Here is a 13,406-nt window from a genome sequence, read left to right as displayed (position 1 = left end):
CATCGGCTAGACTCGTTTCAGAGCCTGGGCTTATGAGATGAATGTCTCCAAATCCTGCAGATGTGTTTTGGGTGAAAAACAAAACCGGGAGTGGCCTAAGCGGTGCGTGTGTAAGCCCTGAAACCAGACAATATCTGACAGGGAAGCCCTGTGTTCCCTCCTCATGTGGCCCCCACGTGGGCACTGGGTAACTCACGTGCCCTGTGCAGGCGGGGGCGTGATATTTGATATCAGAACCGAGGACGACTCTAGTCTGAGGGTGGGTGAATGGAAGATCCTCCATCGGCTAGACTCGTTTCAAAGCCTGGGCATATAAGGTAGGTATCTCCAAATCCTGCAGATGTGTTTTGGATGAAAAACAAACCGGGGAGGGGTCTGAGCGGCGCGTGTGCGCGCATGCGGGCCCAAGAACCGGACAATATCTCGCAGAGGAGCCCCGTGTTCCTTCCTCATGTGGCCCCCATGTGGGCACTGGGTGCCTCACGTGCCTCGTGCAGGCAGGGGCGTGACATATCAAACTAGAAAAGCAAAACTTTTTCAGGGTTGATGGGCTGATTCAATCCTCAGTTTTCAGGACAACCAGTAAGAGGCAGATGTAGCATTTTTTTTAGCGAAATGGCACGATTACATAGCCCTTGTATAGATGCAACCACTAGCGTCTGAGTACAACAAATCATGCAACAAGGGGGCACTGCCAGAAGGGACTTAGATCGTCGACTTAATATAATTTGTCACATGAGAAGTTACCTAATATGCGACACTATTAGCCTCCCTATAAATATAGGTTACCTCAAGAAGCCTCAATATGGAGATCAAATTTTTGAAATCCTCCAAAGTAGGGTGGATGTCATTATGAGCGGTCAATAATTTAGAAATCCAAGTAATGACTATTTTGGAATCCTCCAAAACAATATTAGGAGCTTTGAGAATTGAATTAGCATATAGCAAGCCTTCCCAGGCTTCCCTTAGCTTTGCCAATGGCTTGAACAATCATAAAGATGACAACCTCCTGTAGCTACCAATGCTGACAGTTGATCCTGGATGACAAGCTCAGCACCGGCATATGTACCCTCATCCAAGGCACTCATCAAAGTTGATCTTAATGAAACCAACAATTAGGGGCTCTCGATGTACTGGACCACCTTAGAGGATGTAGCAAGTGCTGTAGAGGAAGCCTAATTTTTCTCATGTATCAAAGACCACCTAAAGACGTTTGCTTGGTGCATTCATTGGCATGAGATTGAGCTCTCATGATGGTGGTCAAAGAATCATGTACACCTTCAACCATGCAACTATTCGAGTAAAGACCACCCTATTGACTTTATCTTTACTCCAGGATTCCTCTTTTAAGTTATCCAAGTAGAATATCCAAGGAATGCAGTAGCGTAGTAATGAATTTAAGGTCTCGTGCAACCTTCCACACCCTACAGGCTCCCAAATAATGAAGGATAACAAGACTAACCGACTCTTCGAACTCCAGGCAATAATGACAATTGGGGGAAAAATGTATTTCTTTGTGGTCTAACATAGATTGCCAAGAAAGGTGATTCGAAGCCACTTTCCACAGCAGAAGATAAACTCTAAAATGGATGCGCATTTTCCAAATCCAAGCAGTATCCAGGCGAGCCCACAATAGCTTCTCTTCCCTTTGAAGATCTAAAGCACAAACTATCGTAAATTTAACATGATTTGTATCAATGCACCTTTATGCATTTGGATGCATAATAACTTTACAATTTTTGTGTCTAAGTGTTTTTTAACAAATAGGATTGTCCACTTTTGAGTTATTCTAATTTAAATTATTTGTCAATATTTTTTAGCTAGCAAGTCATCTGTATGTGGCTTTTTTTTTTTTTTTTGGCAAAAACCATGTAAAAGCTTAGACCACATTAATTGAGAAATAAAAACGGGTTGGTTTTTCATCCAGCCCACTTTGATAACTTCTATAGAAATGTTAATTTCCAAAGATTTTGAGTTCTCATAAAAAAGGGATCAAATCATATCTAAGAGAGGACTTGGATATCGTTTTCTCAACTCCAAGCCTGGTGCTCGAGCAACAAAAAATTATTTCTTTAACAATGTTATATTGTTTTTTGTATATTGGATTATAATTATATTAAAATATTTTTCCCCTCTCCAGCATAATTCTATTAGATAATTTTTTAAGACTCTAGTTTGCACCGAACGGTGAAGTCGCACCCTGCGTCTTGGACTCCAACGTAAAAGGGCTGGATTGCGCTCGACGCGAATCGAAGCCTCCCGAGTCCCGCCGGCGGCCGTTTCCTCCTCGCTTCCATCCTCCACAAATGCTTCGCTTCCTCCTCACCCGGTCCGCCTTCAGGAAGCCTCGCCGAAGCGCCGCAGCCGGCCTCCTCGTCCTCGCCGCCGCAGCCGGCGGCGCCACCATCGCTTCCTCTTCCAATGATTACCCCCGTAACTTCTTCTTTCCCTTCATCTCTCCTTAAACCCTTTGAAAATCCCAACTTTAATTTCTCCTTTTCTTTCCCTTGCAGAAACAACTATCTCCGTCTCCTTCCCGTTCCGCCACTTCCTCTCATTGTCGACATCGGAATTCTTCTCGAAAGAATTTAGCCTCCGATCTCTCTTCTCGAACCCTGACGGTGGTCATAATCTCTCGAATTCTTTTTGTTCTTTTTTTGTTTCTTAGTTCGAGAAAGAGAGTTCGCTGAATCGATTTTTTTTTTTCTTTAGGGGCTTCTTTGCCGCATTTCGCTAGTTCTATTCCTTCAACAAATCCGGTTATGGAAAATTCTGGAGAAAACGAGGATGATTCGAGGTGCTGCCGGGGTTGTTTGGGCCGGAATACGATCGTCAAGGCGGCGGCTGCTGCCGGTCCAGCTGTTGTTAATATATCCGTTACACAAGGTGAGGATGTTAGCATTTTCGTCGTTTTCGGTCAATCTTTATTTATTTATTTTTTGGTTAGATTTTCTAAGAACACTTTGAATGTTAATTTCGTGAAATTGTTGCTTAGGTATTCATGGGCTGATGCTTGGGAAGAGTATTGGGTCTGGAACAATTATAGATCCTGATGGAACGATCTTGACGTGCGCACATGTTGTGGTAGACCATCAAAGCACAAGAAAGGATTTTAGAGGGAGGGTTAGTGCTGGAGCAACAATTGTTTGTTTTGTTAAAAGCTTTTTGGCTTGTATAGCTTAACTAATAATAATTTTGATAATAGAAAATAATTTTCGTGATAGAAAGTATGATGATGTAGAACAAACTTGTGCATTTGTTATAATAAAAGCATGAATGAAGAAGCAATTGAGTAGTGATGCTTTGTTGTTACATAAATATAGGGGAATTTAACTAAAACAAATAAGATTGTGTCAGTGAAATGTTGGGTTACAATTAAGATTAAATTGGATACCTTTAGCATCTATAATTTCCCTAAGAATTTACACTGATTGTTACCCATTTATGTTTACATATATAAATATATCATGTGGATTTTTAAATAGAATTGATTGAAATATTAGGCTTCATGTATGGCATTCTTAATATATGGTTTGTTTTCAAGGTAATCTAAAAGCAACAGCTTCAAATTTCAAAGTCATTTAAAAGCACAGTTTAGCAATCTTTTTCCGAGAACTGTACTTTCCAAAACCCTATTCTAGATAAATTTGGTCATATTTTTGCATCATGGTTCCATTCTTCAATAGCACTAGTGTTAGTTATCTACCTAATGGAACAAAGTATTGGTTAGCACATTCGTGTATTAAGCTACTCAATCCTCCTTTATATTAGAAAAGTAAGAGCATTGTTCGGAATTGTGGATTTTGTCATCTATATGTCATACCTAAGTTATGCTTTTGCTTTTGATAATCCCAACAGATTAGTGTCACTCTACAAGATGGTCGAGAATTTGAGGGCACTGTGGTTAACGTCGATTTACATTCTGATATTGCTTTGCTGAAGATCAAATCCAAAACTCCTTTACCTACAGCAAAACTTGGGTTATCATCTAAGCTTCGTCCAGGTGACTGGGTTCTTGCTCTGGGATGCCCACTTTCTCTACAAAATACAATCACATCTGGCATTGTAAGGTAATTCTCTTGGATAATTTTCTCTTAAGAGTTGTAAATTCTTGTCATGTGGAGTATGAAGTAATAATCTTATGGACATTGTGAAATAGAATTGCAAGCCCTTTGACTTATATTTTATCTGTCTTGGACCAAATATCCATCATTTGCCTTATGTTCTAATAATCTTTCCTGAGTAGGCAAGTTATATAACTTAATGTTGATTGTTGGTCAAGGGATATGACTTCTTGCTTGTTTTTCTTCTTGTTTTATGTAGTTGTGTTGATCGTAAAAGCATAGATTTGGGTCTTGGAGGAATTCGAAGGGAGTATTTGCAAACAGATTGTGCTATCAACCAGGCAAGCATATATTTCTTCTACGTTCTCTAACGAATTTCATACATCTAAATTTGTATTAGTATTTCATATCTTTTTATGATTTTCCTTTGTTGAAGGCCTTTGGTTTTAGCTCTAATATTTGGCTTATTGTACCTTTTACATTACCAGATAAACTATCAAGTGATTTTGTTGCATTGACCTAGCTTACGTTAGTATATATTTCCGTAGTGTGGGGCATGATGGTATTTTTTGCCTTGATGATAGGTATTGTTGTGAAGGAAAGAGACATGCGTGAAACCATGAGGGGGGTGTTTAGTTACTGGTTGATCATCCTAAGATTAAGGGTGATGTGAGTAGAGGTGATGAGATCACCGCATTTGATCATACCATGGTGAACCAATATGGTAGTGATCCCAAATCACTCCCACCCCTCAAATCACTGTCCATCCTAGTAATGGAAAACTTGTCCTTGAGGTTGGGTATCCAAGATCATCCTACGACAGTAATCTTGAGCTAAAATTTGAAGACAAAAATGCCCCTCTGTTTAGTAAAAAAAATTAGTATATCAATATACCTAATATATTATAGCAATATTATATATTATATTATATTATATTTATATTGCATATATTGTATTTATGATATATATTATATTATAATATATTATTCGTTCATATTATTATCCAATTATAATTTTAAATTATAATAGAAATATACTATTGTACTTTATGTTTATATTATAAATGTATCTAATATATTTCTCTTATTTTCCTTCTTTTCGTAATCAAAATAAATATTAGTATTAATATAATAATAAATTATAAGTATAAATAAAAATATTAACTCTATAATAATGATTAATATATTTTTATAGGATTAAAAATTTATAAGATTAATAAATATATTTTATGAAATATATCATGATAAGATTTGGTATTATATGGTTAGTGATATTGGATTTCTATGAAATACCAAACAGGTTCGTAGATACCCGGAGATCTGGAACTTAGCATACCAAATACGGTGATCTTGGATCATCGGGGATCGGATTACCTTAGGATAAGGATCACCAGTGGTCTAAGATCACCTTGGTGATCCCATTTGGGGCACCAAATGCCATCTACAAGTAGGTTTTTGCATTACCTTCTTCCTATGTTTGATAGTTTTGTATTACAAAGAATTTTGTAAGGCGTGGCTGTTGTATTTTATAAATTTTTAGAGAAATTCCATAAACAAATTTTTAGAGAAATTCCATAAACATACCTTTTAAAACATTATTTTTAATGATATAAAGTCCATAGCAATTGCTATAGGATTTTTGTTGAAGCCAAAGTAGTACTTTTCAATGCAAAGAAACCTTCAATTTTTTCTGAATGAGGAAGATGGCATATGTAATTTGACAAGTGACCTCTGACTAAAAGGATCATAATTGTAACAGCTCTAGCTGAAGTGAATGTCACTGCTAAAAGAAGTCTTTTGAGTTTTGTGAATAAAAATGATACTTCCTAATGCATTTGCTCTGGAGCAAGTACAATGAACTACCCAAGGAGGGCAAAGTGCGGTGTTTTTTTCACACACCCCTGAAAAGCAGTAGTAATGGTAAAATATTGTCCATTAAATACTCACAATTTTCTTTGAAAACTGCAAGTTTATTTCTGTGAAGCTAGGGCTTTGTTACATTTCAAAATCACCTCTCTCTCAATCTCTTGGGGGTCTCCATGATCCATCATTTTGTTCTTGTACTATTATTCTATTTATTATTTTTTTTACCTATGGAAGTTTTAATAAATAGGTGACTGACTGACTATTCATGCTATAGGGTAATTCTGGTGGGCCCCTTGTGAACCTTGATGGTGAGATTGTGGGAATTAATATTATGAAAGTTGCAGCTGCCGATGGTTTGAGCTTTGCAGTACCAATTGACTCAGTTGTTAAAATAATTGAGCAATTTATGAAGAATGGGTATGTGGGACATTTATGATTAATTTGCTTCTGATTGCTCTTCTTAAAACTTAATTGGCAGTTGCTCTTTTCAGTATAGTTTGTGCTCTTTCCTTTTCTTTTTGAAATTTTCCTGCCTAGTAATTATTATCTGTATTGTGATATATGGCCTTCCTTAATTAAATTGTTGTGACCATTGAGATTTGGAAGATTTAAAGCCCTATCTCCCTAAGAATGAACTAGAATCAATGTCATTGTCTAGGAATCTATAGATGATGGCCTGATTTTAACATTTAGCTTTCCAAGGATGGATAAATAGAATTTCCTGTTTACATTTATTTTGTTTGTAAGAAACAGTGGATCTCAAGATTTATTTATTTTTGGGATTAAAGAGCTTAAACGTGTTTCCATAAATTCAATCACAGAATTTGATCACGTCCACCCAACATTTCTTTCAAAATGTAGATGGAAATCTGATCAAAACCTCTTTTGGGACTCAATCATGAAGATTGATTCTCATCAATTAAGCAGCAAGGAAGAATTTCAAGAGTTCGTAACTTTAAAATCATATAGTAGAACATGTCAAGCTATAGGTAGTGATGTGCTAATAAGTGATCAGCAAACTACTGTTGACATGCAGTCCATCAGCACTCAATCATGTGATTGGAAAAATGTAACCTTTCATGTGATAGGTAGTTATACTCTTTATTGAACTACTTCTGGACTTCATGTTTAATCATATATCTGATTGCAATTATCTGTTACTTTTTGGTCTTCAGTGACTGTGGTTAAATGGGATATGGCTACTTGATTGTAGTCATAACCATCTATTTTCTATATTTTGACCTTCTTACCTTCTCGCCTAGTTCACATTGTTGTGGTTGCATAAAGTTGTGCTATATATTTTTCTCCAGTTTGTTTTTGACCTTACCCTTCTTAATAAAACAATCTTAGCAATACTGCACAAGATCTTCTTGAAATTTCAATGGTTGCATCTTAACTTTCAAAAACTTAACAATATTATTTAACTCTGTGCAGAAGAGTGGTCCGGCCTTGGCTTGGACTAAAGATGCTTGACCTTAATGAAATGATCATTGCACAGATTAAAGAAAGAGATGCATTTTTTCCAGATGTAAGCAAAGGCGTGCTTGTGCCCATGGTATGCTTATCTTCTGTTGATGATGTTTCTTTGGAGAATAATATTCCATGTCAATATATGTCTACTCCCATTTGAGCTCAATTTGGATGCCGCGGAATATAGAATATGATATGAAAATGGTTGTTATTCAAGAATTTAGATACCACTTCCAGTTTCCCTACTGATCACTGCCTGACGTGTATCAAGCTATGTGCCATACCAACCACGGGATGTCACCTCCTGGTTCAAACAAGGAAAGAAAGGAAGGAACACACCAAGCAATGCAGTCTGGTACACATCTGGCACAGAGCGGTTTGCCTAAGAACTAGTGCCAGGTGGTGTGTCGTTTCCTACTGGATATGGCATGTTATGTCAGAAGATGATTAAGCGTAAATTGCCTAAATTTAAATCTTTACTTAGTTTCCTTCCTGCCACCTTGCCAACATCTAAATAGAGCCTCTCTAGTAACCAATAAGAATCCAGCCTTTTACTAACTATTTGGGTTTGGCTTCATGGATTCTCATTTGCCAAGTATTCCTGTTTAGGGCCACTTTTGATGTTATTCCAAGCTTCTTCATATCCTTCCTCACAATCTCCATCTATGTTATCTAAGATATTCTCTGCTCTTCTTATAACCTTCTAGACGATCTAAAATATACCTCTACCTATCGAAGCCGCCTCAGGTATTTATTGTACATGTCTAAACCATCTCAATCGATCTTCCATCACTTTATTCTTAATTTTTGCAACCCTTATAGCTCTTCAAATATATTCGTTTCTCAATCTATCCTTTATAGTTTTATTACGCATCTATCTTAGCATTCTCATTCTTGCCACACTCATTTCTAATAAAGTCTCTATAACAAATATATAATAATTTAAATTCATCATGTCCTTGGGATAGTATTATTTATGTTTGCAGTCTCATATCCTCAACATGGTTTCGAAGTGAGACAAAATATTGATCAGAATATATTAATGAGGGTTGACCTAAATATTTAAATGACACATTAGTAGTATGTTGGCCCAAATCATCCTTAAAATCTGATAATATTTGGTTATTTTTTGTTTAATAGGCAATTAGTAATCTATTGTGAATCTAACCTTTTGATTGCAGATTTTTTTTCCCCTGAAGGCCATATATTGTTGACTTACTGTTTCATGTGATGTTTCATCTTTTGACCATCCATCTCAGATTTCAGGACACTTCTAAGTCAAAATTAGAAAATCTTAAAAAAATGAATGATGCTATACCTGCTAGCAATTTTATTTGCTTCCCTTGCTTGCTATTGTGGCAGCTAGCCTGGCATTGGTAATGCCATGTCAGCAAAGTTGAGCTCGGGTGATTTAGAATCCTTTATATGCTGAAGAGCGATGCCAGGTCATCACTACTTCAGCAGGGGGGTCGGAAGTAAAACCATGAGAAGGTATTGCATTACTTTTTGAAAATAGACTAGCATATGGAGCTCGCGGATTGTCCATGGAAGTCAAAAAAGAAAAAACTGTCTCTTAGTATTGATCTTTACCACTTTAGCAGTTTTTATTTGTGTACTGATTTTCCCAAACTCATCCCTCATGTAATATATCATATTATCAGTGCTGCTGTCATTGCCAATTAATTTTCCTTGTTAGTCATGTAATGAGGGTACCAGTACCCTTTATCAGCACTAGCCTATGGCTTAGGAGCTGTAGGCTCGATCCTAAATCCAAATTTAGCATTTTGTTGACCTAGTCCAATGGATCCCCTTTAGCCGTTGGTTTTGTGAATTAATAATTGACCTATTCTTTTTAAAAGTGTATCAAGGTTTATTTGCCTGTGCCTAGTTTTTTATATAGCCAACATGCCCATTAAAGAGATTTACTATAATCAATTGATGACGTTTCAAAGAGCTTTTTGGTGAAATCTTTATCAAAATCCTTCACTCTTTCACATCTTTCCCTATCCATCGTCTTTCTTAATCACTTTTGATGGTGAATTAAAAATTAGTTGACCCAGATTTTTCAAGGTAATTCTTAAAATAGGTTTTATAGTCTTATTTTAAGTAGGATTATGTGCAAAAAGCCTACCTTGGGTATGAGTTAGATAGATCACAAAGTTGTTGAGATTTGATTTTTTGTTGTTTTAGCTGACTTTATATACTGAATTATGTGATGTTCCAAAATTTTGCATTTTTGGAAATATCTTAAGTGTTCGTGCAATTACTTTTTTTCAATAGTTGTAGTTTACTTGTATAAAAGGAGCCATGGAGTGTCTACAGGAGCCATGGAGTGTCTACATATGGGTCCATTAGGGCTGGATGAAAATCATTATGCATGACTTGTTTTGAAAGAATGAATGGATTTCCTTTCGGCCAAGTTCAGCCCTTCTTATCTCTCTCTTCAACTCCTCTTCCACTCCTTCCTTGCTCTTCTTGATCTCCCTTCTATTATTTCTGATCTCTACTAATATTTTTCCTGTTTTTGCTTCCCTAAATCTCACATTGTTTTCTACATAAATGTAATATTTGTGATATGAATTTCTATTATAGGACTACAGACTATCACCTATTAACAAGTTTCCTTTAGAAATTTGTCCTTTGGACCTATTCTGATCTAAAAACTTAGAACATAAATTTTTAGGTCATTTTAAATTTTATAATCTCCAGTAGAATACCTTTTCTTTCTTGTTAACTGTAGCAGGACAGGGAGGTGAATTCTCGATCCAAACTTCAGCATGTCAGACCCTTCAAGTTCTTCCATGCATTGGAGGTTATCTCCAATTGGTCCTATATCCTTTCAGGGTGTCAGACAAGCTTCATATGCTTCATTTTGTGGTTTGTGACACGGTTCCTATTGTCATATTCACCTGAGTGTCACTGGGACCACGTTTGTTTACCCGTAGCTCTCATCTGTATACCGTATCAAAGAATCTCAGTTTATCCACCGTCTATATTACCTCTAGGAGGCATTGTAAGAAGTAGGATGCAACTAGTGGGACAGAATTAGATAAAAAGCAACCTTTAGCCATTGCAAGGGATTGTTTGGTTGCCTGCAAGTTTTTACACTCCGTAAAAATGTAAAAACTCTTTTTGATAAACTCATTTATCTTACATTCTGTAAAGCTGTTTAGTAAGAACCCTGAAGGGATACTTTCCTAAAAGACTTTATTTTTGCATCTTGAAAAAAAAAAAAACTCATTTGATTCTACCAAATACAAGATAAATATATACTTTTGTAATTATTTTGTTTATTGAAATTTCTAATAATACATGCATGGCTCAAATAAATGTTTTGTGCGCATAAGTTTCCTCTGTGCATGTAATATGCTTGTTATTTGTCCAAGAAAATTAACTTGCATAGGTTGTGTAAAGTATCCATTCTTACTTCATTCCACTGATGCCTCTTTGCTTATATGATGCACTTTGTGTTGTATGCATGTGAGACACCTGGTAACTGATATACCCATATGATCAACCAGGTGACTCCAGGATCCCCAGCTGAACGTGCTGGATTTCGCCCAGGTGATGTAGTCATTGAATTTGAGGGAAAACCTGTTGGAGGCATCAAAGAGGTATTGTACTTCAAATTTTCTGCAGACTAATTCCCTCTAACATGATCATGCACCTGAATGCTTGCAGCCTGAGTGAAACCAAAATATTGTATACAGTAAAATCCCCACCTTGGGAAAAAGAAAAAAGAAAGAAAGAAAGAGAAAAATCCAGCCTTCTCTGACCCAAATTCTATGATGCTTATGGGCTCACCCTATGAATGCGCTCTGAGTAGGTTACTGATGGTGCATTTGGTTGGAAAGAGAAGTGCTGTGGAAACGAATTTTTCTTGGAAAATCTAGTTATCTGTTTTTTAACACAAATTTGAATTTCAAAAAAATTTTCTTTTTCCGTGAAAACTTTATATTTTTTTCCCTTTCCCTAGATTTCCTTGCATCAGAACATATTCTAAAAACCATGACCTTTTCATAATTTTCGTAGGAGGCTCTAAAAATCTTTACCAATTTCGTTACAGATTATTGATATAATGGGGGATAAGGTTGGGCAACCTCTGAAAGTGCTTGTTAAACGAGAAAAAAACAGATTGGTGACTTTGACTGTAATTCCAGAGGAGGCAGACCCTGAGAGGTGATGTCGGATTTGTGCCTGGACTTCCTCCAGATGTTCTATGGAGGCTTCAAGCAAGGAACTTTTTTGGTTGACACCCACACGTTGAAGTGCTAAACCAAGAAATTTTGACAATATGATTACAAACTTTAAAAGAGGCAAAGATTTTGTAGTGCTAAACTAGATTAATTTTTACAAATAATTATTAAACTTTGCAGAGCAGATGCCATGGTATATGATTTCTATGTTGGCAAAGTTAGATCGGGTTTCGAGCCTTGCAGACGCATATGTACACCAGGTTGTTTATGCTGAGCCAAATTGATTTGGGCAATATTGAGCATGGAAGTTACACATGTAATGATGTATAAACTTTCATTGGAAAGGTTAAAGATTGGTTTGCAGTTTTGATTAACTGGCATCAAGGTGGAAGCAATTCCGTGGATCAAGCATTGCTTTCCATCCCCTTGTCTTTTTCCTAGTCAAAAAATAATGATGAGAAGTTGCTCTCTGGTTTTGCAAGTTTAATCTGTGATCAATAATTTCTAGCTCAATTATATATATATTATTGCGAATGTTTGGAGTCAGGACGTGACTCCAAAGCCTGAAGCCATTTCATGGTTTTATCTTTTTTCGTTCTCATTTGTTCCATGGAAAGGAAAACCAAAATGGTTCCCCTCAGAGTCATGACTTGCACATGTTGTTTGATTAAATATTCTAATAGTAAAACCTTCTGGAGTCCCTCTATTTAGTTTCGCTTTATGCTTTAGCCATGAATATCTAGGGCTACATATGGTCAAACATTACATCATATGACTACCTACGGCTACCACCCGTAGGTATCTTCCATAGGATTATGAAAACTCAAGAGCTTAGTGTCGTACACCTAATAGTTGAATCCCATGTCACCCCACAGCAATTTCTGTTCCTTTATTTTTAACAATGCTATAAGAAGCCCCCTTTCAAAATAATGCTATGAGATCTTATTTGTAAATTCTTGAACAATAAAGTAAATTATATAAGGAGATTGTTAGAGCAGGGAATGAAACTGTGTTCCAGCGCAAGGTGTTGTCCGCTTTCGGAAAGTACGCACGTGTTTGACATCGTGTTCGGTAATTTTTTCCTCACGACTTTGTCCTTTAAAAGACGCCTTGCAAGGGATGGGGTGGTCTCTTCTTACAAAGCACAATTCTTTTCACTACTCAACCGATGTAGTACTAAAATTCCGAGCTCTCCTTCGTCCTACAACGCTAACCCCTCCAGTGGAAAGGATTTATGTGCGGAAGTTTCGAAGGAGCCCTTCCTTTAGCACCATCTGTTAGAGCAGAAAATGGGATTACATCCCAGCGCAAGGTATTGTCTGCTTTGGAAAAATACGTACGTGTTTAACATTGTGCGCAGCTCGTGCATGGCAATTTTTTTCTCACGGCTGTCTTTTAAAAGACGCCTTGCAAGGGAAGGGGTGATCGAGATACTATTTCACAACCACAATTTTTTTTATTATTATTATATTTTTTTCTCCGTTGCTGCCCATGGAACACCAATGTGCAATAATTAGTGTCAAAGTTTTAAATCTCGCAAGACGAGATTGTTCCAATTTTTCTGTGGAACGAAACTTGCCACCATCCCACTCTATCTCGGCACTTGGAATGGAGATATCTCAAAATGTGCCAGTCGGTACACTGAAATGATGATAGGACAGTCCTATCCTGATATATGGGATGCTACCCTGTTCCAGGGTCCGTGGTTGGGATACGAATCCTTGATCGGCGAAATCCAAGTTGCCGCATGGATTCAAGGGAAGACCTCGACGTTGCAGGCTGACCCTCCCAAGTCCCAAGAAGAATTCGAC

At 37.0% G+C, this 13,406-nt stretch overlaps 1 protein-coding gene across 5 annotated transcripts; it reads left to right on the top strand.

Moving 5' to 3' along the window:
• Nucleotides 1-2,177: 2,177 nt before the first annotated feature.
• DEG14 (Trypsin family protein with PDZ domain-containing protein) lies at nt 2,178-12,082 on the top strand. Of its 5 annotated transcripts, none has more exons than XR_015977293.2 (11): nt 2,178-2,433; nt 2,514-2,621; nt 2,713-2,886; nt 2,996-3,123; nt 3,859-4,070; nt 4,324-4,405; nt 6,204-6,346; nt 7,364-7,484; nt 8,762-8,890; nt 10,921-11,013; nt 11,466-11,969. XR_015977293.2 is itself a non-coding variant. In XM_008803146.5 (10 exons), the coding sequence occupies exons 1-10, from the start codon at nt 2,307-2,309 to the stop codon at nt 11,580-11,582; spliced, it is 1,305 nt and encodes a 434-aa protein (XP_008801368.1). In that variant the 5' UTR covers nt 2,178-2,306; the 3' UTR covers nt 11,583-12,082. The 5 variants fall into 5 exon arrangements, 3 of the variants coding, with proteins under 3 accessions (XP_008801368.1, XP_008801360.1, XP_038989562.1); XR_015977292.2 differs by having other exon boundaries at nt 2,186-2,433; nt 2,514-2,624; XM_008803146.5 differs by lacking the exon at nt 8,762-8,890 and having other exon boundaries at nt 11,466-12,082.
• Nucleotides 12,083-13,406: the final 1,324 nt, after the last annotated feature.

The sequence above is a fragment of the Phoenix dactylifera genome, chromosome 4 (genome assembly GCF_051530095.1).
Source record: "Phoenix dactylifera cultivar Ajwa chromosome 4, Ajwa_hap1_PhDact_Kaust_v1.1, whole genome shotgun sequence".
Classification (NCBI taxonomy): domain Eukaryota; kingdom Viridiplantae; phylum Streptophyta; class Magnoliopsida; order Arecales; family Arecaceae; genus Phoenix; species Phoenix dactylifera.
The sequence above is the reverse complement of the archived record's forward strand: the minus strand, read 5'-3'. Positions and strand labels throughout refer to the sequence as shown.